At 55.7% G+C, this 25,159-nt stretch overlaps 1 protein-coding gene across 4 annotated transcripts in view; it reads right to left on the reverse strand.

Moving 5' to 3' along the window:
* Positions 1-256: 256 nt before the first annotated feature.
* Positions 257-25,159, reverse strand: part of TLN1 (talin 1) — a 77,588-nt gene continuing 52,685 nt past the window's right edge. For all 4 annotated transcript variants that reach the window (XM_054986811.1, XM_054986813.1, XM_054986810.1 and 1 more), the window contains 28 exons: positions 23,003-23,142; positions 22,762-22,855; positions 22,484-22,573; positions 22,192-22,314; positions 21,867-22,010; positions 21,321-21,482; positions 18,615-18,755; positions 18,224-18,405; positions 16,753-16,885; positions 16,280-16,381; positions 15,506-15,676; positions 15,138-15,287; positions 13,300-13,401; positions 13,012-13,131; positions 12,498-12,644; positions 12,089-12,255; positions 11,804-11,987; positions 11,599-11,724; positions 11,251-11,367; positions 10,968-11,153; positions 10,242-10,349; positions 5,345-5,450; positions 5,009-5,133; positions 3,518-3,643; positions 3,349-3,411; positions 2,500-2,682; positions 1,328-1,456; positions 257-1,120 (listed from right to left, as the gene is read on the reverse strand). In XM_054986811.1, the coding sequence (XP_054842786.1) occupies positions 989-1,120; positions 1,328-1,456; positions 2,500-2,682; positions 3,349-3,411; positions 3,518-3,643; positions 5,009-5,133; positions 5,345-5,450; positions 10,242-10,349; positions 10,968-11,153; positions 11,251-11,367; positions 11,599-11,724; positions 11,804-11,987; positions 12,089-12,255; positions 12,498-12,644; positions 13,012-13,131; positions 13,300-13,401; positions 15,138-15,287; positions 15,506-15,676; positions 16,280-16,381; positions 16,753-16,885; positions 18,224-18,405; positions 18,615-18,755; positions 21,321-21,482; positions 21,867-22,010; positions 22,192-22,314; positions 22,484-22,573; positions 22,762-22,855; positions 23,003-23,142 (3,753 nt within the window). In that variant the 3' untranslated portion in view covers positions 257-988. The remainder of the gene's footprint in view (positions 1,121-1,327; positions 1,457-2,499; positions 2,683-3,348; positions 3,412-3,517; positions 3,644-5,008; positions 5,134-5,344; positions 5,451-10,241; positions 10,350-10,967; positions 11,154-11,250; positions 11,368-11,598; positions 11,725-11,803; positions 11,988-12,088; positions 12,256-12,497; positions 12,645-13,011; positions 13,132-13,299; positions 13,402-15,137; positions 15,288-15,505; positions 15,677-16,279; positions 16,382-16,752; positions 16,886-18,223; positions 18,406-18,614; positions 18,756-21,320; positions 21,483-21,866; positions 22,011-22,191; positions 22,315-22,483; positions 22,574-22,761; positions 22,856-23,002; positions 23,143-25,159) is intronic.

A 25,159-nucleotide genomic window follows, 5' to 3' on the forward strand; every position in this document is an offset into this window, starting at 1 on the left:
GCCCAGAGGTCTTCTGGCCACAGATGGTGTCTTCTTGGAAATCCCTTTTTTCCTGCCTCTTGTCTGGACTAGCCCAGGGACCCCTGTTTAGATAATGGACCATGGCCAGAAAACACGAGGAGGACCCCCGCCATGAGGATGGGGAGAGGGGGAGAGAATTGTTGCGGAAGAACCTCTTATTCCTGCCATGGCCCACCCCCGAAGACTGCAGCACCCTGCCAAAGAGCCCCCCCTTCCCCAGGACACTCAGGCAGCATTTACCCAGGCAGCTTTATTGACGTATCAAAATTACAAAAGGTGAGAAATCGCAGCAAGTGGGCAGGTGGGGGGTGGGGGTCCTGGAAAGGGGCCATCTGGATTGGGAGGAAGCTCCCGCTCAGGGCAGAACCGTGACTGCTGAGCAAAGCTGGGGCAAGAGGGAGGAGAAGCGGGGGCCTCACCAGCTGTGCTGGGGTCACCCAGGCAGGCACTTGGGAATGAGCAGCAAGAGCAGCGGCAGTGGGGGCGGCAGCCACAGGCTAGGCTAGGCGAGGGAGGCAGAAACGCCTCTGGGAGGAAGTGCACACCAGGCAGCACTGGAGGAGCAGCCCACACAAAGACATCCATTCGGCTGGTCCAGAAGTGAGGAGGCTGACGGCTCCCTTCCACACTGCACAGTCAGGCCCCAAGGGAAAGGCACAGAGGGTCTGCACAGGCGACACGGCCAAGGCACAAGGAAGAACCCGGGAGGAGAAGTGAGGAGGGGGCCTCAGCCCCTGGCCTGACAGTGCGGCACCCCCTCCCGATAAAGGCAGCCGAGGCTGTGGCCTGGAGGCTGTGGCAGGCTCCAAGGCTTGTGCGGTGAGCAGAAGTTGCTGGTGCAGCAGCAGGCAGGTCTCAGAGCAGGGCCGTGCCCTGCGTGGGCAGGCGAAGGCCCAGCCAGCACTTGCTCAGAAGGCTTGCTATTAAATAGGGAAGGGAGGCTGGCGGAGACAGGAGACTGGGCTGCTTAGTTCTGCCCTTCATCTCGCAACTCAGAAGGCAGGAACTTGTATTGCTGCTGCCGGATCATGGCCAGTTTCTTGCGGGCCTCCTCTAGTTCCCGCTCTTTGCGCAGCATCTCTTCCTGGGCAGCAATGATCTGGGGGGGGGAGTAGGCAGAAAAGAGAGCAAGTGGTGAGGGGGGCGTGTGCTGCCCATCCAGAAGCCCCCGCCAGCACCGAGTCACGGTCACGGGCCCGGGTGACCCTCCCCACGCTGGCCTCTCCACCGCCTTCCTGGCCCTGCGGCGGCGGGGGGGGGGGGGCCTTCTGCGCACTGGGCCAGGCAGGCTGGGGCTTGGCCTCACCTGGGCGATCCCGCCCACCATCTTCTCCTTCACCACCACAGTCTCGTTCTCGTGATCCTGGAAGGCGGCAGCCTTCTGGGCGGCCTTCACGAGGTTGTCTGATGCCCTCTTCACGGCGTTGCCCGCAGCCTGCCCAAGGGAAGGAGAGTTACCATGAGGCTCCAGGAGGAGGGAGAGGCCCAAGTGGGCTGCCTGGCCTCCTCACACACAGGCAGCCGGGGGCCGTCCCCTCGGCCCGCAGAAGCATCTGCCTTGAGCTGTGCAGCCCTGCATGAACCCCCCTCCCCACTGACTGAGGAGGACTGACTGGCCACCAAAGATCCCCCTGCCCCAGAGCTGCCCCCCCCCCCAGAATTCTACTGCGGACCCTGGAGGGCAAAGTATGGAAAACAAGGCATCAACACCTAGCTGCCGCTTTCTTTGACTTGCAGCCAGACACAGCGGGCATAATGACAACAACGTTCCATTTATGTACTACCCTTCAGGACAACTTAATACCCACTCAGAGCGGTTTACCAAGTGTGTTATTATTATCCCCACAACAATCACCCTGTGAGGTGGGTGGGGCTGAGAGAGCTCCAGAGAGCTGGGACTAGGCCCAAGGTCCCCCAGCTGGCTTCAAGCGGAGGGCGGGGGGGATCAAACCCGGCTCTCCAGAGTCGAGTCCTGCCGCTCTTAACCATCACGCCAAACTGGCTCTTTGTGGGCTGGGCATCAGCACTGTGAGCCAGGCCAGCAAGTCTGAAATCTGCGTGCAACCACAGGGTGGCAGGGGACCGTAATGTCACCCAGAGGAACCTGCCCTGAGCACAGCAGACCAGAATGCCCAGGAGAGAGCAGCACCTTGTTTGGAGACCCTCCCCTGGGGCCAGGACGGAGGGACGTCACCCTCCAGAGGGGAGCTTCAGGGGACTTCCAGGAACAGCTGTTCCATCCAACCAGAGGACCTCCAAGAAGTGGAGGACTGGGGTGATGCTGCCCTTAAAACTTCAGGGACAGCCTCTCTCCGGCTGGACCAGGGCAGGAGGAGAATACCATCTGGCCCACCAGGGGGTGAGGTGGAGGTGGCATCAGCCAGAGCTGGGCTAGCCACCCCGTCTGGCCTGCGGGCAACCTGAGGCGATGCGACTGCCTCCCAGAGGGCCTCCCCAGTCGAAGGTGGAGGGACTCACCTGCAAGCGCTTCATGGCCTCGGAGTCCTGGTCTGCCTTGACCTTGCAGGCCACCAGAAGCTGTGCTGTGGAGGCTGCCACCTGCTTGGCTGAAGAGATGAGCTTCTCCTCACTGGCATGGCCTTGCACAGCGGCATTGGCTGCTTCACACAGGTTGTTGGTGGCAGCAGCAACCATCCGGGCCTTGGGGGAGGAGGAGAAAGGAAGAGCGTGGGCCAGGCAGGACTGGAGCCAACGTTTTGGGGACACGGCATGTTTTGGGGGCCCTTCCTGACTGCCCAGGGCATCCTCTGGGGCTCTGGAGCTGTGGGGCATCACGTCTCGTTTGCAAAGAGGATGTCACTCGTGTGAGGAAAAGTCCCGGATTCAACAGCTGGCACCTTCACGCCCAAGGATCTTCAGCAGCTCTTTGGTCAAAACCACGGATGCGCCAGCCAGCTCTCCCGATTCACTCCTCTCGGTGTTGTTAAATGATCCTGGAATCTCTTTCCCTTCTTGTGAAAAAACTAATCATCTGCCTTCCCCCCCGCCCCACCCAATGCCATCTTCCTGTTACATTTTTGTCTCGCCCTTCTTCCAAGGGCATCACACAGAGTTCTCTCCCCCACACCTATCTTCACAACCACCCTGTGAGGTAGGCAAGGTCGAGAGCGACTGTTCCAGGTCATCCTGTGAGCTTCTTGGTTGAGTAGGGGTCTGAAGCCAGGCTCCTCCATTCCTGGGGCCTTACGCTACATGGGCTCTAGCAGATGGCTGTGCTGCTTGGGAGAGCAAGCAGCACTTGAAGGGAAAGACGCCACCCCCTCCCAGGCCCCCCTCCCACTGCTCCAGCACTTCCAGGATACTCACAGCTGAAATGAGCCCTTGGGACCACTGGCCGTCATCGACTGCATTTGCTGGGATGGCACCCACCTGGCAGAGAGGAAGCAAGCAAAGCCGAGGGTGAGCAGCAACTGGGAGGAAGCCAGAGGAGGCCCCAAGGCAAGCCTCCCCGCCCACCTGGCAGCCCAGGGCTCACCTTCCCCTGGGCCACCAGCTCTCTCTGGGCCGCTGAGGCAGCTTTCACCAGGGCGCTGGTTGCAGCAGCGATGGACTTGGCGGCCTCTAGAATCTGCTCCTCGAAGTTGAGACTCTCGTCTGCCTGCTACACACATGGGAGAGAGCAGAGGGTGTGGGCTGCAGGGCACAGTGCGGCAAAGAGGCAGAGATGGGCTCCACCGCAGGGCTCGTCTCTCCTCAACAACTCCAAAGGCTCACACAGTCTAGCCAGTCTTTGTCATGCATCTGACGAAGAGAACTGTGATTCTCGAAAGCTTATGCTACAATAAAGTTGGTTAGTCTTAAAGGTGCTACTGGACTCTTTTTGATTTTACGGTCCAGCCACACGCCCACTAGTTCATCGGGTGGGATAACTGGTGGGGTTAAGGACGTGTGCATGCCTGTCTTGAGAGGCTGCAGTGGTTTCGGGATGTTACTGCAGGAGTAAATATTAAGGACAGTAAATCCAGCCTCTATTTGCCCCCAAACTGGCCTGAATAGGGGTTTCTACCTCAGAACAAAGATGGTGGTTAAACTTGGCGGTCTTGTCACTAGCTGCTGTAACCCACCAGGTAGCTATGAACCCTCCTTAACAGGTTTTCTTTGCTAGGGCAATTGAAATCGCAGGCAGCTTCCTTCCACCGAGAGGGGCTAACTTTGCCACTTGAACTGCATGTTACTTAAGATCTCCTTTCCTATGAAAAAAGGCAAAGACCCTGTGGGCACTGGAAACAGGCGAACTTATTTAAGTGGCTGAGCTCATCAGTTAAAAGGCAGACAAGCGATCGGCTAAAATCCTTTGCCAGCTAGCAGCCCAAAGGCAAGGGAAAGCACTGACAAGATTTTCCGGGAATGGGCTTTCCAGAGTCAGAGCTCCCTTCTTCAGACTGCAGCCTTTTCTGTGTCTGCAGAAGGGAGCTGTGACTCTCTAAAGTTCCTGCCCTGAAAATCTGGTTGGTTTCTAAGGTGTCGCTGCCCTCAAACGCTCCTGTTCTACTGCAGACCAACACGGCCGCCCTGGAGAGGAAGGAGGGCCGATGTGTGGGCTTTGGACTCCTTCCTCCAACCAAGCCGGTGGTTCTCTTCTTCCTGGCAACTGACCCAAGTTCTTCTGTTTGCGCAGGGTGCCTTCTGGCTTGGCCTCAAGGGACAGAATTGCTCTGGTGACCCCAGTGGGAGACGGGAGAGTTAGGGGGTGAAGCTCTTTGTGCGCTTGTGGCCTGATGTGGACCACCATAGAAAGGAGCTGGCTGCTGCCTAGGGGGGGCGGGGGGGGCACTGTGGACAGAGGCCTCCCTGGACCTCAAGTGTGCTACGAGGACAAAGGGCCTTCTTTCACAGGGCTCCAGCCACTGCTTGTAGGTGCCCCCTCCCCATACTCTTGCCTGCATTCTGGCGCGAACGGCTACATCGGGGCAGGAAAGAGGCCACAGTGGAAGGCCGAACGCAGACGGGGACTCGGGGGACACACCTTGGGCTTGGCCCGCGGCTTGAGCTGCTCCAGCTTCTTCGCAGCAGCCTCGATTGCTGCTGCTGCACCCAGCAGTTCATTCTCTGCAATGACTGTGGGATCCTCCGGATCAACCCACTCGGTCCCTAAAGGAGAAGAGAGGGTTATGAGTATGTTGAGCTGCCCCAGGACAGCAACTCCTCCCGCAGAGAGTTCCAAAATAACTCCTCTGATCTTCTTGCGCAGAAAGGCAGTCCTGTGAGGCTGCTGGTCCAGTCCCAGGTGGAACAGCCTCCCAGTCTGAGAGGTAAGCATCTCTCCGCTGCCCTCCCGTGAGTTGCCCAAAGCTCCGCCTACCTTTCATGGCTTCGGCTGCCTGAATGAGCTCCGTCACAGAGCCAGCCACCCGCTTGGAATACCCGGCCAGTTGCTGCTTCAGGTCATGGCTTGGCTTCTGGAGGACCTGGAGGGCAGAAGAGAAAGAGGCAGGTGCAACCAAGCGACAAGCATCCTCATCGCATATGGGGAGGATGTGGACACACAGCCTTTACGGCACACCCCCAGACTACCTGAGAAGTGCTGCAGGCCGTCTACAGCTCCATAGCACACCAGTGGCTCAGGTGGAAAAGGCAGACACCGCAGAAGGGCAATTCTGGTATTTCTGTATTTTCACATAATACTTTACAGGGCACGTACATAAGAACATAAGAGAAGCCATGTTGGATCAGGCCAATGGCCCATCCAGTCCAACACTGTGTGTCACACGGTGGCCAAAAAAACCCAGGTGTCCTCAGAAGGTCTGCCAGTGGGGAAGGGACATTAGAAGCCCTCCCACTGATTGCCCCCCCCCCCCAAACACCAAGAATACAGAGCCTCACTGCCCTAGACAGAGAGTTCCATCTATACCTTGTGGCTAATAGCCACTGATGGACCTCTGCTCCATATGTTTATCCAACCCCCTCTTGAAGCTGTCTATGCTTGAAGCTGCCACCACCTCCTGAGGCAGTGAATTCCATGTGTTAATCACTCTTTGGGTGAAGAAGTACTTCCTTTTATCCACTCTAACCCAACTGCTCAGCAATTTCATTGAGTGCCCACAAGTTCTTGTATTGTGAGAAAGGGAGAAAATACTTCTTTCTCTGCCTTCTCTATCCCATGCATAATCTTGTAAACCTCTTATCGTGTCACCTCTCAGTCGTCCTTTCTCCAAGCTAAAGAACCCCAAGCGCTTTCACCTTTCTTCATAGGGGAAGTGTTCCATCCCTTTAACCATTCTAGTTGCCCTTTTCTGCACTTTTTCCACTGCTATCATATCTTTTTTGAGGTGTGGTGACCAGAATCATACACAGTATTCCAAATGAGGCTGTACCATTGATTTATACAGGGGCATTATGATACTAGCTGATTTATTTTCAATTCCCTTCCTAATAATCCCCAGCATAGCATTGGCCTTTTTTATTGCCGTCGCACACTGTATCGACATTTTCATTGAGTTATCCACCATGACTCCAAGATCTCTCTCTTGGTCAGTCTCCGCCAGTTTGGACCCCATCGTTGTGTATTTATATTTGGGGGTTTTGGCCCTCAGCAATGTGCATTACTTTGCACTTGGCCATGTTGAACCTCATTTGCCACGTTGATGCCCACTCGCCCAGCCTCAACAGATCCCTTTGGAGTGCCTCACAATCCTCCCTGGTTCCCACCACCCTGAACAATTTAGTGTCATCCACAAACTTAGCCACTTCACAGCTTACCCCCAACTCCAAATCATTAATGAACAAGTTCAAAAGCACCAGACCCAATACTGAGCCCTGCGGTGCCCCACTGCTTACCACCCTCCACTGTGAATGTTGCCCGTTTATACTCACTCTCTGCTTCCTATTCATTAGCCAGTTTTTGATGCACGAGAGGACTCGTCCTTTTACCCCATGACTATTGAGCTTACTTGGCAGCCTTTGATGAGGAACTTTATCAAAAGCTTTCTGGAAGTCCAGGTAGACAACATCTATTGGTTCCCCCATGTCCACGTTTGTTCACTCCCTCAAAGAACTCTAAGAGGTTTGTGAGACAAGATCTTCCCTTACAGAACCCATGCAGAGTCTTCCTCAATAGGTTTTTGTTCATCAATGTGCCTCCTAATTCTCTCTTTAATAACGGCTTCCACCAACTTACCCGGTATTGACGTTAGACTGACTGGCCTGTAATTTCCCGGATCTCCCCTGGAACCCTTTTTAAAGATGGGGGTGACATTAGCTACCTTCCAGTCCTCAGGAATGGAGGCAGATGTTAACGAAAGGTTACATATCTTGTTCAGGAGATCCACAAGTTCACATCTGAGTTCTTTCAGAACTCTTGGAGGTATGCTGTCTGGGCCTGGTGATTTGTTAGTGGACAAGTTACCAACGTAAGTGGACAAGTTTCCAACTAAGAAACTCTTTAACATGCTATACTAAGCTTTTTCATGGTCTTGAGCATTACTTCTTACAGTTCCTTCCCTCCCTCTCTCTTTGTAATTCAAACTGTGAATTCTCAAACAGTCTCCTCTTCCCCTACTTCTGGCCCTACCTTTCACTCACAGGATCCAACTCATTCCAGTACAGCAGTATTACAAACACGGAGTGTTTGTTTCCTGTCTGGCAGACTGGAGGACTTCTTGTAAGGGTTTCACATCTCTCTCACTTTGCAGACAATATGCTATGCAAATCCTTGTAGAATTTTTCTATTTCAGACTAGGGGTGATCCCCTAGTTTGTGGCTTGCACTACTACAGGCTAGGAGAAACTAGCTCTTACTCTTTTAACTAGGGTTAAACATGGTCAGTTAGCGAGAAGAGAAAGGAGGAAGTTCCAGGCTACTGCTTGCTGGAAATCCTTTGGGAGTCACCTGGAATTCTTACAGGGTCCCCTGGGCAACCTGTGTTGGGTGTGCAAGGCTGCCTTCCAATCTGCCCAAGAGGAGAAACCCTGAACTGGCATCGGAGGGATGCCCATCCTGGCCAAGCAAGCTGCAGGAACACTACTGAGGAAGACTCTGGTGAAGCCCCCGCCTGCCGAAGGCCTCTTCAGCGGAGGGGCAATGTCCAGAGGAGGAGGCAGGTGCCCGGGCAGCCGCTGACAGACGGCCTCTAGTGCGATACTCCTGGCCAACTGTGCAGGTGGGCATCTCACCAGCAAGGGTGGCATGCTTTCATCCACCTCCCGATGGTGGACTTCAACACTCCCCCCCAACGTGCTACCCAGACTGACAGAAGGCTGCAGGGCAGGAGAGGACGGGCCGTTCCTCATCGGTGCCATTTCCTCTGTGACGGAACAGACTGGCAAGCCTTGCTGTTGCCTCAGATTCAGAGAGCATAGCTCTTTGCTGCCAGAAGATGTCATGACAGCTACAGAGGAGTGAGCCGTGTTAGTCTGTGGTAGCAAAATCAAAAAGAGTCCAGTAGCACCTTTTAGACTAACCAATTTTATTGTAGCATAAGCTTTCGAGAATCACAGTTCTCTTCGTCAGATGCATGGTACAGAAACTGGTCAAATATAGAAGAGGAGGGAGGAGGAGGGGAGGAGAGAGAAGAGGCAATTGGGGCGTGAGAGGGAGGGTGCAACCAAAACATCCCTTTGCTAGTAAATGTAAACATGGTACAGAGACCAGTCTCTGTACCCTGTATCTGACGAAGAGAACTTGATTCTCGAAAGCTTATGCTACAATAAAATTGGTTAGTCTTAAAGGTGCTACTGATGACAGCTACAGGCAGACAGCTTTAAAAGGGGTTAAACGGATTAGTGGAGGACAGGTCCATAGCTGGCTACTAGCCCTGGTGACGGAACAGGACCTCCGTGTGCAGAAGCAGCCAACGTGTGAATCTCAGGGCCAGGAGGCAACATCGGGGGGAGGGCCCCCGCCTCTGTGCCCTGCTTGCTGGCCCTCCAGAGTACCCGGTTGGTCACTGTGAGGCAGGGTCCTGGACCAGGTGGACCACCAGTCTGATCCAGCGGGGCTCTTCTGATGTTCCTATGAAATTATTTTGTTGTTTTCAGTACTCCCCCAAATTTCCCGATGTTTCCATCTCCTTGTATAGCCTAAAGACTTTTTCCTGCTATATATTTTAAGTATGAAAAACTTTGCTTTAAGAAGCATTTCACTCATTGTAAAAGAGGAAGTATGTCATAGGAGTCCCCCCGCAATGATTCTCCTCTTTTTCCATTGCAAAAATTGAAAAATGTCCCGGGGGGGGGGGGGAGAGAACCCCTCCCCCCAAAAACTTTCACATTGCCCCTCCCAGGGGAAACTCTTCATGTCTAGGCAGAACCCCCACAAGTATCCCCTCCGCCACTCACTCACTGGGAAGGGGGGGCGGGGCGGCGCCTGATCAACTCCAGTAAAGTGAGGCCAAGCGGAATTGGATGGAGGTTCAACAGCAGGAAAACCCTCTTAGCTTTGAGAGCTGCCCAGGGATCTTCTCCCAGGAGGCACAGCCGTGTCTCGGGGAAGCTGCTCTGGGAGTAGGAGAGCTGGGCCAGGCAGGTGACCTGGAACTGTCCACACCTGGCACCGGAAAGCCAGAGAGATGAGAGAAGCGCCTTATTCTGCAGGGTTTGGCCCAAGCCTCTTCTAGCCCAGTGCACACGCACAACAGTCTCAGAGGAGCAGCTGCCTGCCCCCTGAGACCGGGCTCTTCCCGCCCTGCACTCCGATGTCTGTTAACTGGGAGATGGACCCAGAGAGGCTACTCCATGCAAACCGTGTGTTCTGCCACGAAGCAGCGCCTCCTTCCTGTCCCTGCCCCCCATACACACACTCTGCTGAGGGGTCTGGCAGAGCTGCTTGCCCTGCACAGCCAATGCCAAGTAGAGAACTAAACCCAGCCTCCCTGCAGCTAAGAGGGTTGCAGCCAGCCGGGACCTCGCTCCAGCTGGCTTCAGCCACAGCATCCCACTCACGGGTACAGCACAGCATAACACAGCACAAGGGCCCACGGTTAGAGAGCGCATCCATGCAGCCGCCTGGATCCCCCAATCAGCCCACCAAGACCCCAGCTCACCCCTGAGGTCTGGCACCCCCTAACACCCCCCCCCATCCCGCACACACGCACCGTGTGGCACACACTCCCATGCGGTCACGCCATACTCACCGGCTGCCCAGAGGGGGGGAGAAAAGAGAGCGGTGAGAAGGGGAAAGTTCTGGGGGCCCAGGGGAGGGGGCTTGTGCTCAGCCCCTGAGACCCGGAGCCCCACAGCCACGGCACAGGGCAGGGCACTTACCACCAGCACGTGCTCCAGCAGTTCCAGGTAGCCAGTGGCACACTCCTTGCCGAAGCGCAGCGCACGGTGCCGGACATCAGGGCTCACCTCAGGGTGGTACGCAGCTTCCTGTCAAGAACCCACATGAGAAGTGGTTCCACAGAGGGAATCCAGACAGATTCTTCCACCAGACTCAAAGCAAGACCGCAGGCTTTGGGCCCTTACAACAGGCCACAGAGACGGCATAAAAAACTAGGGCTTCTTCCTGCCTTTCAGAGATACGCTCCTGACAAGCTGCTTCCAGTACAGAGAAACTGCTGGTCACCAGTGCAAGATCAGGGCAGTCAGCATAAAAAAAACCCCCCGGATCTGGCTATTTGGGGCATTAAACCAGGGTGTGGCACATAAACCTGCCCAAGGGCCCACCTCCACCAGTGCCAATTCTCGTCTGGCTCCAAAGAACGGACTCCTCACAAAGAGTCCCTGCTGGCAGCTCCACTCACTGATTCGGCCCGGCCTCTCTGCCCATTCCAGCTCCTGTGGGCTAAGGGGCGTTCCATACCCTCTTCCTCACTACTGTCCACATCGCCCACCTAACCTCGAAATCCAGGCTCGATGATGCCCCTCAAGGCTCCCCCGCCCCAGTAAAAGTTTTGGGGGTTTGGACGCTGCTCATCGTGCGAGGGCCTCTCACATCCACGTGTGCTGCCCCCTCCTCCCCCCGCCCCACCCAATGCAGGCCCGCACCTTGCAAGAACGCAGCATGTCTGCAATGGCACGGCGGCTCAGGTTGGCCGTGGCAATGACGTCCTCCTGGCGGCACGAGTTGCCAGCTGCCACCGCCTTGGCTGTTGCCATGGTGATGCCTTTGGTCATGCGAATAAAATCCTCTGGGGTGGAAGTCTTGGCAGGGGGCACCTGGGAGCAGAACACCTGTAGGAGAGGGACAGGTAAGGCTGGGATGGAGGAGCGCCAGCAGCAGCTACTGCCGGATGTAGGGGCACAGCATCCCCGACACTGCCGCACTCACTGCAAGTTCTTGGCGGATATGTTCGATGGTGGCCTCCAGGGCACGTGTCCCCTTCGTGGCCTCATCCTCCACGGCCTTCACCGTCTTCAGCAGCGATGTGACATTGGTGACCATAACCTGTCAAGCAACCAGCCAGAGAGTAGCTCACCCCCGGGAAAGGGACAGAAAGACAGGCCAGGGCCCGTGCTACTGACGGCTGGAAGGGAACCCATTCCCTCATGCCCCAGGGCTGCTACTCCCCCTGCCCCAGCAAGCCCACACCCTGCTCTCTTCCCACTGCGCTTTCCACTGACCCAGTGCTGCTGCCACCGCCACTGCCCCCCCCATTGCTCTGCTCTGTGTCGCCACCTTTGCGGAGTTCTTTAGCTGGTACACAGCTGGGTCATCTCCTGATTTGCCAGCCGCTGCTTTCGTTGCACTTATCAGGTCCCCAAGAGCTTTGGCTACGTCCTTCACAGCATTGATGAGCACCACCTGAGGGTGGAGGGACTCGGGTCAAGAGGAGGACTGGGAGGGAGAACACCGCAGAGCCCAGCTCCATCAGGACGGGTACCTGCGTCTCAGGGTCCTCGGAGCCCAGGCTGGCTGCTCCCAGCTTTACCACCTCTGCCAGCCGCGTGATGGTGACGACGGAGGACTGGGCAGCTTGGGCCAACTTCTCCTGGCTTGCCGTGGCATTCTGCACCAGGACCTTGGTGTCCTCCACCAGGGCCTTGGCCGTCTTCAAGATGCCTTCCCTGCGAAGGAAGGGCGATAAAGAGGTGAGAACAATCCACTCAGTGGCGCTTCTCTGCCTGCTGAGGACCTCTACAAACGGCTGCCACCCTCCCTCCAGTACCGGTGATCAGCAAAGGTCTCTGCATTTTCACGGTTAAGGGTCCCAGCTGTTGCGAACATAATCGTGGTGTCCAGATCAGCGATGATACCCGACACGGCACTGGCTGCTGTGATACAAGCTTGAGTGCCACGGTTTCCAGCTTGAAGTGCAGCCAGCACGTGAGACACCTGCAGCGGGGCGGGGGGGGGGGGGAGACACACAACAGAAGAGAGACCTGGTCTCCAGCGCTCTGTGGGCCTGTCTTCCCTCCCAACAGAGCCACAGATGGGTTGAACAGGGGACACTGGTGGACGCTTCGGTCCTGGGCCGTTGAAGGAGGCATCCGCGCGTGCAAGAGCTGAGCAGACTCCCAACAAGGGCAAGACTGCCCGCGCCTGGGCTCGTTCCCCAACCTGCCCCAGCAGCGTACCTTCTCTGAGACTCTGCGGGCACACTCGATCAGCTCCTTCTTGGTGTAAGTGTCGCTGGGGCTGCACTGAAGAGCCCCAGCCTTGGTCACCAGTGCTGCACAGCCATGGCCCAGCTCCTGCACCCGGTTCTTGATGTGGGAGCCGATCTGGGGACAAAGGGAGGGAGAGGAATGAGTTGGGACAGGACGTGTGAAAGCTTCCTTCGCACCTCCCCATTTCCACCCCCTAACCTCTCTCCAGTCCACCCCACAGAGGCTGTGACTCACAGCAGCCACAGAACCCAGAGCTGCTGTTTAGGACACACACTTGAGGGCACTTCAGCCGTGTGAGGGATTGGGAGCAAGAACACAGGCAAGGCCCTTGGAGCCTCCCGTGGAAGGATCATCCCGCCCCAGGAGGAACCCTCCAGTCCTCTACAAACCCCCTGCCCCCAACCGCCCGCCACCTGATCAGCGCGCCTCTTTCCCCAAGGCCCAGAGTGGGAGACCCCAACTGGAGACACCCCCCTGTCACCTCCTCATTCTCTGCGGTGAGGGCAGCTGGCTTGGCCTGGTGAGCCAGGTGGCCATAGTCGCTGGTCAGCTGGTTGGCCAATGTGCCCAGCTCATCTGGGTTGGTGGTGGATTTGGTGACCTGCAAAGACAGGGAGAGGAAGGTGGCAAACAGAGACGAGACGGCAAGGGCAGGAAAGTTGCCTACAGAGCAAGGGGTAAGGGGGCTGCGAGGGAGCCTCAGCCCAGGTTCTCCTCCAGGCCAGGGGTGATCCAGGCCCCTGGAGAGATGCCACTTCTGCTGCCTCACCATTTCCTGGACAGTCACAGCAATGGCTTTAGCTGTCTTCACCATGGTTGTCTGGTAATCCACAAAAGTCCCCTCAGGTTCTCCCACTGGGCCCTCATCCAGCTAGAGAGAGAGAGAGAGAGAGAGAGAGAGAGAGAGCTGTCTACACCAAAGTCGTGGGAGCCTTCTGTTGCACTCGAGCAGAGCTCACAGACCCAGGCACCCTGCTTCCTTTTCATGTCCCATGACCACCAGGAGACCTGGACTAAGCCCAAGGCTCAGCCAGGCCTTCTCCTCCCCCTGCCTCTCCGGAACCACGAAAGGAGACCTTGGGAGCAGCCACAACCCTGAGGGCCAATGGTGCAATGCCCCCCCCCCCCCGGCTGCATGCAGATTTACTCCTGAGAATCAGCAGAACACAGCTGGGGCGGGGGGCGGGGAGGGGAATGCGTGCTCCTCTTTTCTCTTGCACACCTACCCTAAACCATCCAAAGTGCTAGCCCCTCCCCATCAAACTCCCTGGGTCTTAAGATCAACACATGACGGGGCGGCACAACTAGGAGATACTTGTCAAGGGGTGCTGGGGGGGGGGTGCCACCTCTGCAGCCCCCCCCCCCCGAGGGCATGGATGACCTTTCTATTCCACAGCCCTTTGGGGATGTGTTTGATGAGGTGGGGCTCATTCTTGCCCCCTAAGAGGGTTTCAAATTGATTTTCATAGCCTTGAGTTGGTTTTATGTTCATGATTCTATTTACGGTTTTTTTTAATTCTAATTTTGGCAGCTGTCCAGGGCACCTCTTTGAGGCAGAAAGGCAGTGTAAGAGTGAACTAATCTAAGCCCCTAACCATGTAACAAACAGGACAAGGATGAGGCCTCCAGTCGATATTGCTTGTCTGCTGGGGGTCGGATATTACTTGTCCGCCCGCCCACCCCACAGCCGACTGCCTTCCCGACTGACTGATGTGCCAGGACGGCCCCCAGGAAGAGGCTGGAACCAAGCTCCACACAGCTGCACCTCCTTCCCTGGGCTGCAGCCACCAGGGTGATGCGGGTCCCGTTGACTGCCCACTATATCCTGAACTGCCCCCTCACCCCCACCCCCACATTCCAGGCAGCTGCTGGTGTCAATAAGAACCTCTCCATTGTGGGATCAGGGCAATCAAGGGGTTAACGTACGCCAGCCCAGCACCAGAAAAGCAGGCCTCTCTGATGATGGGCAATGCAGCATGCAGACAGGACCAAGAGGCCGCAGGGAGGCCAAGGGGGGCGGGGGGGGGGGGGGAGAGACAGCAGCGGCTAGAAGCCCCTTCAAGAGTCTGATCCATCCATAACAAGGCCTACCCTGCCCCTGAGGCTTTCCCAGGGCTTCATGCTGTGCGGCTTCTCTGCACTGAGACCTGCGTATATGTCCCACCCTCCCTACTGACCAGAGTGGCCCACGTTGTGGCACCAGCCCTAAGTGGGGGCGACCCCTCCTCCCAGTAGTAGTAGTACTACTACTACTAACAACAACATTTGATTTATATACCGCCCTTCAGGACAACTTAACACCCACTCAGAGCCGTTTACAAAGTATGACATTATTATCCCCACAACAGCAAGCACCCTGTGAGGTGGGTGGGGCTGAGAGAGCTCTGAGAGAGCTGTGACTGACCCAAGGTCCCCCAGCTGGCTTCAAGCGGAGGAGCGGGGAATTTAACCCGGTTCTCCAGATTAGTCCCATGCTCTTAACCACTAAGGAGCTGGCTTCAGCTGTGCTGTGGCACGTGATATGCCGGGGCAAACTCAGCGACAGCCGAGAGCCCAGCAGGGCAGCATGAGGCCGACATGCCTCCTGGGAACACCCTCCCACCTCACCTGGTTGATGGCTTGTGTGATGGAGTCCACCATGCCCCCCACCACTCCAGCAGCACTTGCGGCCTCGTTCAGCGTGGCGGTGAGGTCTTCTACAGCCTCCTTCATCATCTGCGCGGCCTCCTCCAGGGCTTCCTGCGTGTGAGCTGCTTGCTGCAGAGACGAGCAGAAGACAAACGGCATGAAGGCCACCGAGTACCTCGACAAGGTCCAGGGATGCCCCATCCCCAAGGCGAGGGAACTCTGGGGAGCTCAGGGAGGCGTGCTGTCCGTCCCACCTCCTGCCAGCAGGCACGAACCAGACGTGGGGCAGGAGGTCCGAGCTCCGGTGGCCTGTTGCACCCCTCCCCACTCCTGCTGCTCCCAGGCACCTTTGGGTTGCCCCCAGCCTCCTTAGCCGTGTAGAGCATTTGTAGAGCAGACTCCGCCAACGTCTTGGTCTGGTCCAGAAGGTTCATCTGCTGCTGATGATTGAGGGTCTTGGAGGCTGCACCCACGGCTGCCAGGACCAGGGGTTCGAAATACTGAGCCAGCTGGGAGACCTGGAACGGGAGGCAGGGCTCTGAGGCCATGTGCCTGAGCCTGGGCCCACAAGGCCAGCCGGTCTCCTGGAGCCACATGCAAGGGGAGGGGAGGGGAGGGGAGGGGGAGGGCCGGCAAGCTCCTTGGGCTGCCACGGCTGTTTGCCAAGCCGGAGAGGCTTTTAAACAACTCCCAGATCACTCCAGCATCCTCAGGGAAACTTACTGGGTGCCACTTTCACTGTTCCCGTCGTCACTCCAATGCTTATTTTAGTCTCCACACGCTCTGGAGCATGACGAATTGCTACACATTTATTTCACACCAACTGTGCCCTTGTCACTTAACTGGCCAACTTTAAGTACATTCATCTTCCTCCTTCAACTGTCTCTTTTGACTGTTCCTCATTCTTTACTGTAGCTTTACATTTTCCGGCAAAGTGAATGCTGCCCTTCCCAGCTGCCCTTCAGACTTCCAAAATGCAGCCGAGGCAACCAGGCCCCTCTCCGGTCTGTTTTCCCAAAGGCAGTGGAAACCCCGGGAGACCTCTGGCTGCCCGGCAGGCTGCTGCGTGCAAAGCCCTAACCCTCCACCCAGGTGCTCCACGGCTCCTTTTGCCCACTCACCTTGTGCCCCAGCTGAGAGGCTTCGGCACGGGCTGCACTGGCCACTGGCTCAATGAGATTGCTGATCTCCTGCACAGCTGTGAGCATCTGGTCGTGTAAGGCCTGGAGGAGCAGGGTGGAGAGAAGGAAGGTAAGCGGCCAGTAAACCAACCCCAGGGAGTGGCAGGAAGCCAGTCTGCCATTGCCCCGGGGAGCCAAGAAACCCCACAGGCTGACCGCCAAGGTCACACCCTCTCTTCTACGCATGCAGGAGGAGGCAGTGCAACGATGCCTGCCCGTCCCGTACGGCGCCCCACTTCTCCCCCTCCCCTGCCACTCCTGCCAGAACTGGTCTGTCTGGATCCCAGGGGGAAAGGGATACTCGGCGCCCCCTCCCCTGCTTGGGGATTGCTCTGGCGGTCAAACAAGAAGGCAGAACTAGCCACAAGAATGAGACCCATCAGAGGGTGAGCAACCTTGTCCTGCTCCCTCACCTCCTGGGAGATGCCCTCGCGGGGGGCCAGCTGTTGGCTGATGGCAGCCAGGGAGGCTTGGTCCACGTCCCGGATGCATTTGGCCAGCATCTCAATGGCCTCGTCGCATTCCTGCTGGCCGGGGGCCTTGTCCCTGAAGAGGCAACCACTGTCAGCTCACCCACATCGAACGGCATCTCCTCCACCACCCCTCCCCAGATCAGACACCTCCTCCTGCACTAGCTCTGCTGCCGCTGAGGTGTGAGAATCCGGGGGGGGGGGGTGGCAAATAAAAAAGAGAGCTCTCCCCGGCTCCCAGTCAGGAGCTGTGCTGGTGCAGCATGGCAGCTAAACAGCTGAGCCGCGACGCAGCACTTTGCTGGTTTGAATCCCATGACTGCTCTGCGCTCAGCCTTGGGTCAGCCGCTCCTCTCAGCCTAGCTCCCCAGCTGCATTCTGGGGGTTAGAATAACACTGACTTTGTTCACCCCTCTGGGTGGGCACTAATCTGTCCAGAAGAGTGGTATACAAATAAACTGTTGTTATCAAATAAACTACCACTTGGCATGTACAAAATCCATTCAGCACCCCAAGGCCAAATTTGGAAACCTATATAACCCTAACCCTCTAATTTCTTCAACTTTGCACAATTCGTTCTGCGTAAGTTGTTGGGCGCTGAAGCCCCTCACTCCCGAGAAATCCTTCCTTCCACACACACCCTGCCCCCACCTCGGCAGGCTCCCAGTGGGCATCACCGACCCATCTCGACAAGGAAGTTGCTCCTTTTTAGAACAAGAGTGGAAACAACCGGGAAGCCGTTTGCGCTTCCAGACAGGTTGTCCACATTCCCACCGCGCACTGTCACATCAAGAGGCAAGGCAACTGAGGTGCCCGTGTGGAATGGGAAGCTGACTTGGGGCCAGAGGAGAAGGTGGTCCTGCAGAGAGCCAATCCCTTCGAGGTCAGCAGGAGACGTTGCTCCATGGACCCGGCAAAGGCAAGAGGGGCCTACCCTGAGCCCCTCACGCCCCTTTTGGGCCGGAAGGGGTTTCATGAGCCTGAGTGCAGGTCGAAGACCAAGACCACGAAGCCCCCGCATCTGGTGCCTGCTGCCCACGGCCTAGCGCTTCGGTCCTGATCTTCTGCCTTTGTGGTTGAGCCACGTGTCACGGTGCTCTCCATCCATTCCCTGAGACGGAAGGCGGAGGTGATCCAGTGGCACAAGCAAATGCGCCCAGGAAGTTCAGGCACAGGCAGCATCTCTAGCAAGAGGGTTTCAGGAAGCAGAGCCTGGGGGGACCTCTCTCAGAAGGAGACCCTAGAGAGCTGCTGCTGCTGCTGCTGCTGCTGCTGCTGCTACTGGGCAGAGGGCCCCGGCTGGAGTAAGGATGGGTGGCCTGACCCACGGCGAGGCGCGGGCCTCTCTGTTCAAGACCACCCCACAGCACTCGAGCAGACCCGTAGTCCCCCCCCCCCCCGCTTCCAAACTTGCCTCATATTGGTGATCAGCTTCTTGATGGAATCAGAGACAGTCCGTGAGTGCCCAGCCAGCACTGACCACTTGGGTGGGTCCTTCGGGTTGACAGCCAGTGAGCGAGCAGTCTGGATCAGTCCAGCAGAGCTCTCCAACATGGTCTTGGCAGAGGAGATGATGGGCTCCATGGCTCTGCGCCCCTGGGAGTGGAACACGCCGGTTGGTGAGCAGCGGTTGTGCCCGTCCCCTCCACATAGCCAAAGCTAGAGGAATCCCACTCGGCCGAGGCCTCCCTTCGGCCATCTACTCTCCCCTTGCAGTGCACAAAACCTCTCCAGATACTCTGCCTCAGGACAGGATTGGGCTCTGCAGTGCACTGGGTAGAGACGTTCCCATCGCAAACACTCACCTCTGGGCTGATCTGGGCAGGAACGGTTGCAAACTCTGGGTTGGAGGCGAAGGCTGTCAGATTGTCCACAGCCTCAATGAGAGGAGTTGTGGCTTCACGGCAGCGCTCTCGGTTCTCCGGAGTGAAGGCCCCATCCAGAGCCTAAGGGGAGACAGACATGCAGCCTTCTTATGCCCATCCCAGGGCACACCATTATGTGCCACCTTGGATCTCAGTAAGAAAGGCAGACTGCAAATAACAACAATAACAACAGCAACAATTCCCACTGAGAGGGCCTCTGAGCTCTATCCTAAAACACAAACACGATGTGCAACCAGCCATGGTCCAGCTTAGGCTCTCTGGATCTCTCTTCTTCTGCCTTTGTGAGATATTCCCACTTTCCACGTTAGTTATTTGTCAAATGCTAAATACACATCTTAACACATTTTTAAGAACTGACGGCTATGGGCTGCTCTGGGCAACAGCGGTTGTGGGGTGGGATCTGAGTGGATTGGGGGCCCTCTCCTTCCAAATTAAAACCAAAATGAAACAGACACCACAACCCAAAGTAATTATGAGAATGGCCAAAGGATTAAAGAACTACTGTTCAATTATTAAAGACCTTTTAGCCATTTAATGGTTTCAATTTAAATGTATTAGCATACTGGCCAAACCTCAACGTAGACACATTTTAGGGTACAAAATGAAGTTTGAGAATTTACAGCACAACAGTCCTCATTAAAAGGTGTGGAGAAATGCCCCCTACCTAAGAATTCACCCCAATATTCTGACCGCTGTGACTGCATTCCGTCTGGAATCCGGCTGCAAGCTCAGGGATGACGGGAAGGAGGGGGTAGGCTGGGTGTGTGTGTGTGTGCCATCTGGCTCCAAGCACATGGAACTCTCGGGCTTACAGAGGTTAATGGCTCTGGTCCAAGTAGGACAAGGGTAATTAACCCTGCTAGAATGGCACACTCAAAGGGAAAGAGCCCGGAAAGAGCCAAATAGCCACCCGAGGCAGGAAGGACTGAAAGAAATGCTGAAGAGTTACTATGAGTTCTGCATAACCGTACTCCTTGGCATTTTGTGGTTGGCTCCACCTCCTGTGGTGGCCGTTTTGTGGCTGCACCCACCACCCTGTGTCAGGTGGTGCCCAAAGGCTCAGAAAGGGCCAGGACTCCTGACGTAGGGACTCCATCTTGTTTCCATGGCCAGAGACAATAGGAGGAAGGCCCAACTCAGAGAAGCGAGGTAATGCCGAACTCCCAACTACTGCAACTTCAAGAAATAAGAGCCTGTTCTAATTAAACATTGTTTAGGGCAAGTCCTGATTATAAAGAGTAGGATAAGTTCAGATTGTAAAGACTGCATATTGTCACCTTTTCTTCACACCCTTGCTCAGTCTGAATGGTTAAGCAGACCATGCGTACTCTTTTTATTCATTTATTCAGCTTTCTTATACTTTGCATACTTTAAGCTTGATCTCTGGAAATACATCATGCAAATTTGGTGTTGCTATTTGAAGGGTGATAACAGAGAGGGGCAGTGGGTGAAGGTGCCATCCCTGGAGCATGTTCGTTTGGAATTGTTCAGTCGTGATGAATCATTCCCGTACTATCTTGCAGAAGCAAAGCAGGCACGGTAACTAGGCAGAGCCTCTGAACAGCAATGCAGGAACAGAGTGCTAAACGCGCAACTCCTTCTGGCAGGAGATGCTCTCAGAGTAACTGGCGGCAGCAGAAGTCACCTAGTTTGCTTTTGGCACCTCCGGGGAACCAAGGGGCCAACCAGAGACTTAGGACAGCTGCAGGGTTTATCCGGCCTGCCAGGGAAATAGGGAGGGGGTTGTAGGTGCATCGCTTCACACGAGGAAAACAGTCCTCCTTTCAGATTTTCCTTTTCATATTGTGTTATGGCAACGCAGGAGGAGAAGACTAAATCCATTTATTAAAATAGTTATATCCTGCTTTTCTTCTTGGCTCAAGGTATCTAAAAGATGCACAGATTCAAGTCTGCTCCCGCCAGTTTTGGTTGTTTTATTGACCCTGATTAAGATCTGTCCTCCTCTCAAATACTGGGGGGGGGGGGGGGGCTCAAGCCTTGCCTGCAGAAGCCCCCCTGGCCCCAAGGAGCATGCCCAGTTAGCCAGGTCTGGAGAAGCTCCTCAGCTTGGCCTTGTCAGAGGTGATGCTACTGAGCAAGCGGACCCACCCTGTCTCTCCATCCGCAGGAGGCAGCTCCACACACTCGTGCAGAGATTCCTCTGGGTGGTTTAAGAAAAGAGGAGACGGCAGAAAGAAAATCACCTCACTGTCGCGGCAGATCTACCTCTTGCGCCCTTTTGCAATTGCAATCTAGACCTGTCACAAGGGGGCGGATTCTACCCCCACCTGGCCACTCCACAGAGCAAAGCCTGAAGCCTTCCTCCAGCACGCAAACACGAGGAGCTGCCTGTGCTGAATCGGGCCCTCGGCCCACCGAGGTCAGTGGTGCCCACTCAGACTGGCCGCGGCTCTCCAGGGTCTCGGGGGGAGATCTTCACATCACCGGCCGCCTGGCCCTTTGAAGCGGAGATGCCAGGAACGGAACCCAGGACCTTCTGCATGCCAAGCAGATGCTCAAGCCATGAGCCCCGGCCCTTCCCCTTTATTCTCCTGGAGGAGGAAATTGGAGGATGGCTGCCCCCTCCCCACCCCCATGACCAGCCACAGGCCGACTCCCCATTACCTTGATGGTCTTGACCAGGTTAGCAGTGCTGTTGGCCACCTCCTTGGCTGACTGAACAAACTGCCGCTTGGCGACAGGGTTGGTTGTGTGGGATGAGGCCAGGCGGCAGGTGTTACAGAGGGCAGATGTGTGCTTGGCCACAATGGTGGCAGCCGACAAGACCTGTGGGAAGAAGGGCCGGGCCGGGCAGAGTCATCCCTCTTGGCGCAAGGCACGTGCGAAGGCCGCCCCTCTTTCCCCACAGAGGTGACACGCCTCCTCTAACTCGCTTCTACACAGGGACCCAGTTGGCCCGCCCTCTGCCCACCAACCCTGCCAGCCAGCCAGCCAGCCAGCCAGGGCCTTCCCACTGGCTGCAGGAGGCCTCTTTAGAGATCCACAACTTGCCTTAGTGCCTCGAGGAGAGCTGGCTGCCATAGCGAGAGCCTTCCGCCCTCAGCCCGACGAGACCCTCTGCCTGTCCCGAGAGCTCTGGACCCAGCAGGCTGCTCTCTCGGCTGCCCTGCCAGAAACGGTGCCCCGCCCGCTCAGGCCCTTGCTGCCTACCTGGGACTGCGTGCAGGCTGGGTCGACAAGGTTCTGGCAGGCCATCTGGATGGCCTGGTTGGCCCTCGCAAACTGGGTGGGGTCCACCAGGCCTTGCTGGCCTGCCTGGCTGTTGGGATCGGAGACACCCACCAGGTAGGCTGCCTGCAGGGAAGGACAGGTGGGAACAACCAGACAGGGGACTGACTGGGACGGCCGAGAAAGGCGAAAGAAGCGAGAAGGACTGCGGGACAACTCTTCTCCCCGCCTGAGCGCTGAGCTCCAGCAGGATGCTCCTTTGAAAGGGGTGGGTGAGAAGGTCGTACGGGGTCCCTGGCCTCCTCACCTGGGCAGCTGCTTCAGTGAAACCACAGAGGGCCTTGGAGGCTGTGCTAATAGATTCGCCAAACTCAGGCAACTTGCTGTTCTTTGCATTCTGGGAAATGCCAGCCATTGCCTCGCCCAGGACCTGAAGGAAACAGAACAGCAGCTGCTGAGACAGAAACAGCAGCAGGCCTGGGAGCGGGAGCAGAGCCCTGGGGGGAGCTAAATACCCCTGGCCATCCTCCCAAAAAGGAGCAGCCCACCCAACAGCCACACACCCCTCCCACGCCAAGAGATCTAGTCCTGCTCCTCACCTTCGAGTTTTCCATGACGCTGTCAAGGCAGTTGAAGTAGGACATATCATTGACTGCCTGTGTGGGGTTCTCCAGGAGCTCTCGCACTGTCTGGGGAAAGAGAGAACAAGCTCAGGGGTTGCGCCTGCTCTGCCACTCAACACCCCTCCCCCCAATATGCACTCCGAGCTCCAACCAGCCCCACTCTACCAGCTGCCCCTCGGCAACCACCCCCCCCCATTTCCCCCCAGCTGCCCTTCCCTTCTAGCTCCCCTCTTGGGCGCTTGGGGCCAACTCACCTCCAGCTCCCGCAGGGCGTTGGCGCACTCCTTCTGGCCCGGGGCTTGCTGCGTGCACATGGTGATCAGCTGGTTGATGCTGTCAGTCACTGCCCTGCAAATACAGAGGCCCCCCCCAGTAGCCCCTCCCTCATCACTCCTGCTGGCATGCCGCGAGGCCACCTCCCAGGCCTCCAGCACTGGGTCAGGCACCCCCCCGCCCCCGTCTCAGGCAGCCGCCTGGTCCCTTCCCCCCACCTACCGTGCAGCAGCCGCCAGCTGGTTCTTGAGGGTGGGGGCGGCAGGATCCGCGGAGAGGGCTTTGGCTGCAAGCAGGAGCTTGCTGGACGACATGGAGATGCTCCTCAGGTTTGACACTACCTGGCCTTGCGCTTCCCTGGACTGCGGGGATGGCAGGAGAAGGGGAAAGGGGGGTTGGAAATCTCTTCTCCTACTCGTGGGCCACCTCCCTCTTGCTGCGTGCCCAGCTTGCTGACACGGAGCTTCCAAGGGGCTCTTTCAGCATTTGGGGACCTGCTTGGGCTGTGAACTACCCAGCTGCTTCCCTTCAACCTGTCCACACAAGAGGAACTCCTAAATCCCTTTCATAAGAAATAGGGGAAATGCACGTCATATTTTCTAAACTGGAAATTTTAAAAACTTATTTATGTCTCACTCATTATGAACTGAGACAGGCTTGAAGTGTTTTGAAAGTGATCCATGCGAACACCTGATTTCTTGCCAGGGAGGACTGCGCTCTCCACGACTCTGTTGTTTGACTGTGGCCACTTTGACTGGCTTTGGATGAGCGGCAGACTACGGCCAACCACCAGCTATGCCCGGCAAGGATTTCTGTGTGAAGGACATGCGTCCCTCACCAGCTGGGAGAGGGTGAACAGCCAGAAGGTCCCACGAAAGGGAAGGCAAGCACTTCCGGAGGTTTCCCCTCCTTCAGAAAATACAATTTTCTGTTGGCATGTCATGGGGATATAGATTAGAGCACATTCTGCCTTAGTATTCTAGCGGACTTTGTATGAACTCTACTGTAGTTTTTTTCTAACAGGTTGTATAACCGCCCAGATGTTGTTTTCATCTTTGACAGCCAATTAAAAACAGTGGACAGTAGCAAATCAATGGCTCTCCAGCTGCTAGAATTGGACCCAGGATGATCTGCTCACTCAATTTTCCCTATCATCTTTAATTATTTATGTAGCTTACCTTGCAGCTGGACAGAGCACCACTTTTGGGCCAGGTAGAGTGTTACATGATTGAAAATATGAATAATTAACTAAATCTTAAACCAATCATAGTTTTAGATTGTTATCATGTGTGAAAGATCTTAGATTTCTCAAGAGATATGTATCAATGACTATAAAAGATGCAGATTAGGAGTCAGGGCCTTGCTGGAAGAAATCTCATAAAGATCTAGGTGAGAACATTGTAACTGTCTGTGTGCTGACTGCAAATTCAATGCATTTCAAAGTAAACTTGATTTTGACTCAATCATAGATTTAACTGAGAGATGCTAGGTGAATTAATCCTTGTACCCATTTCGTTCTTATTGGTTCTATCTTAATAGTATTTTATATTCTGATATCTTGTTTTATTAAAACTTTTAGAGTTTATTTCAATAAAGAATAAAAATCAAACTCTTAACAAAAAGTCTTTGTGTCTTGGTGGGGAGAGCACAAGCAAGAAGAACCCACGCAAGTTATCTGTACTCATCAACAGGCTCTCCCAAAGACAGGTCTCGGTTTTAGGTCTCAATTCCTTGGGCCTTGAAGCTGCTCAGAGTTGGGATATAAATCTTGACACTGCCCAGTTAGGAAGCCTGAATGAGATGCAGGTAAGCATTCCGTTACAGGCGTGTAACCCGCTCAACCTATGCAGAGAGAGCGGACCGTAAACACAACCAACACGTAGGAAAGGACAAACCTCTCGCATCCCTCCATCTGCTCTGAAACAACCCTCTCTGTATCCGTACCAGCCGGGCTTGTCTGCCGGGGGTTTCCCTTCCTTCTCAGAATGTTCCCCTTAGCTGCTTCTAGTCTCCACCTTTATTCAACTAGAAAGTTCACCTGAAAATCTGTGTGCTTGTTTAACAGGGATGTGGCACTAATTTATTTCTTTGGAAAACACCTATGTCACCTCTCCAGAGACCTGTGATGCAACAACCAGGGCTCTGCCCAAATTGAAGGAGTCAACACAAGCCCCAGCTATGAATTCCAGTGACTGTAAGCAACCATAGCCCCATGGAAAGGAGAGGTGAACTCTCCAAGACTAGCCTCTAATCCCACCTGACTGCCGCGATCTCCCACGAGCTGAGCAATGTCTTGGCCAGGGAAAGTGGTCCCAAAATCTGCACCTGAGGGGACGTTCCCAGCAAAATAACACCCCGAGAACCATCCCACGAGATGGG

The sequence above is a fragment of the Eublepharis macularius genome, chromosome 8 (genome assembly GCF_028583425.1).
Source record: "Eublepharis macularius isolate TG4126 chromosome 8, MPM_Emac_v1.0, whole genome shotgun sequence".
Classification (NCBI taxonomy): domain Eukaryota; kingdom Metazoa; phylum Chordata; class Lepidosauria; order Squamata; family Eublepharidae; genus Eublepharis; species Eublepharis macularius.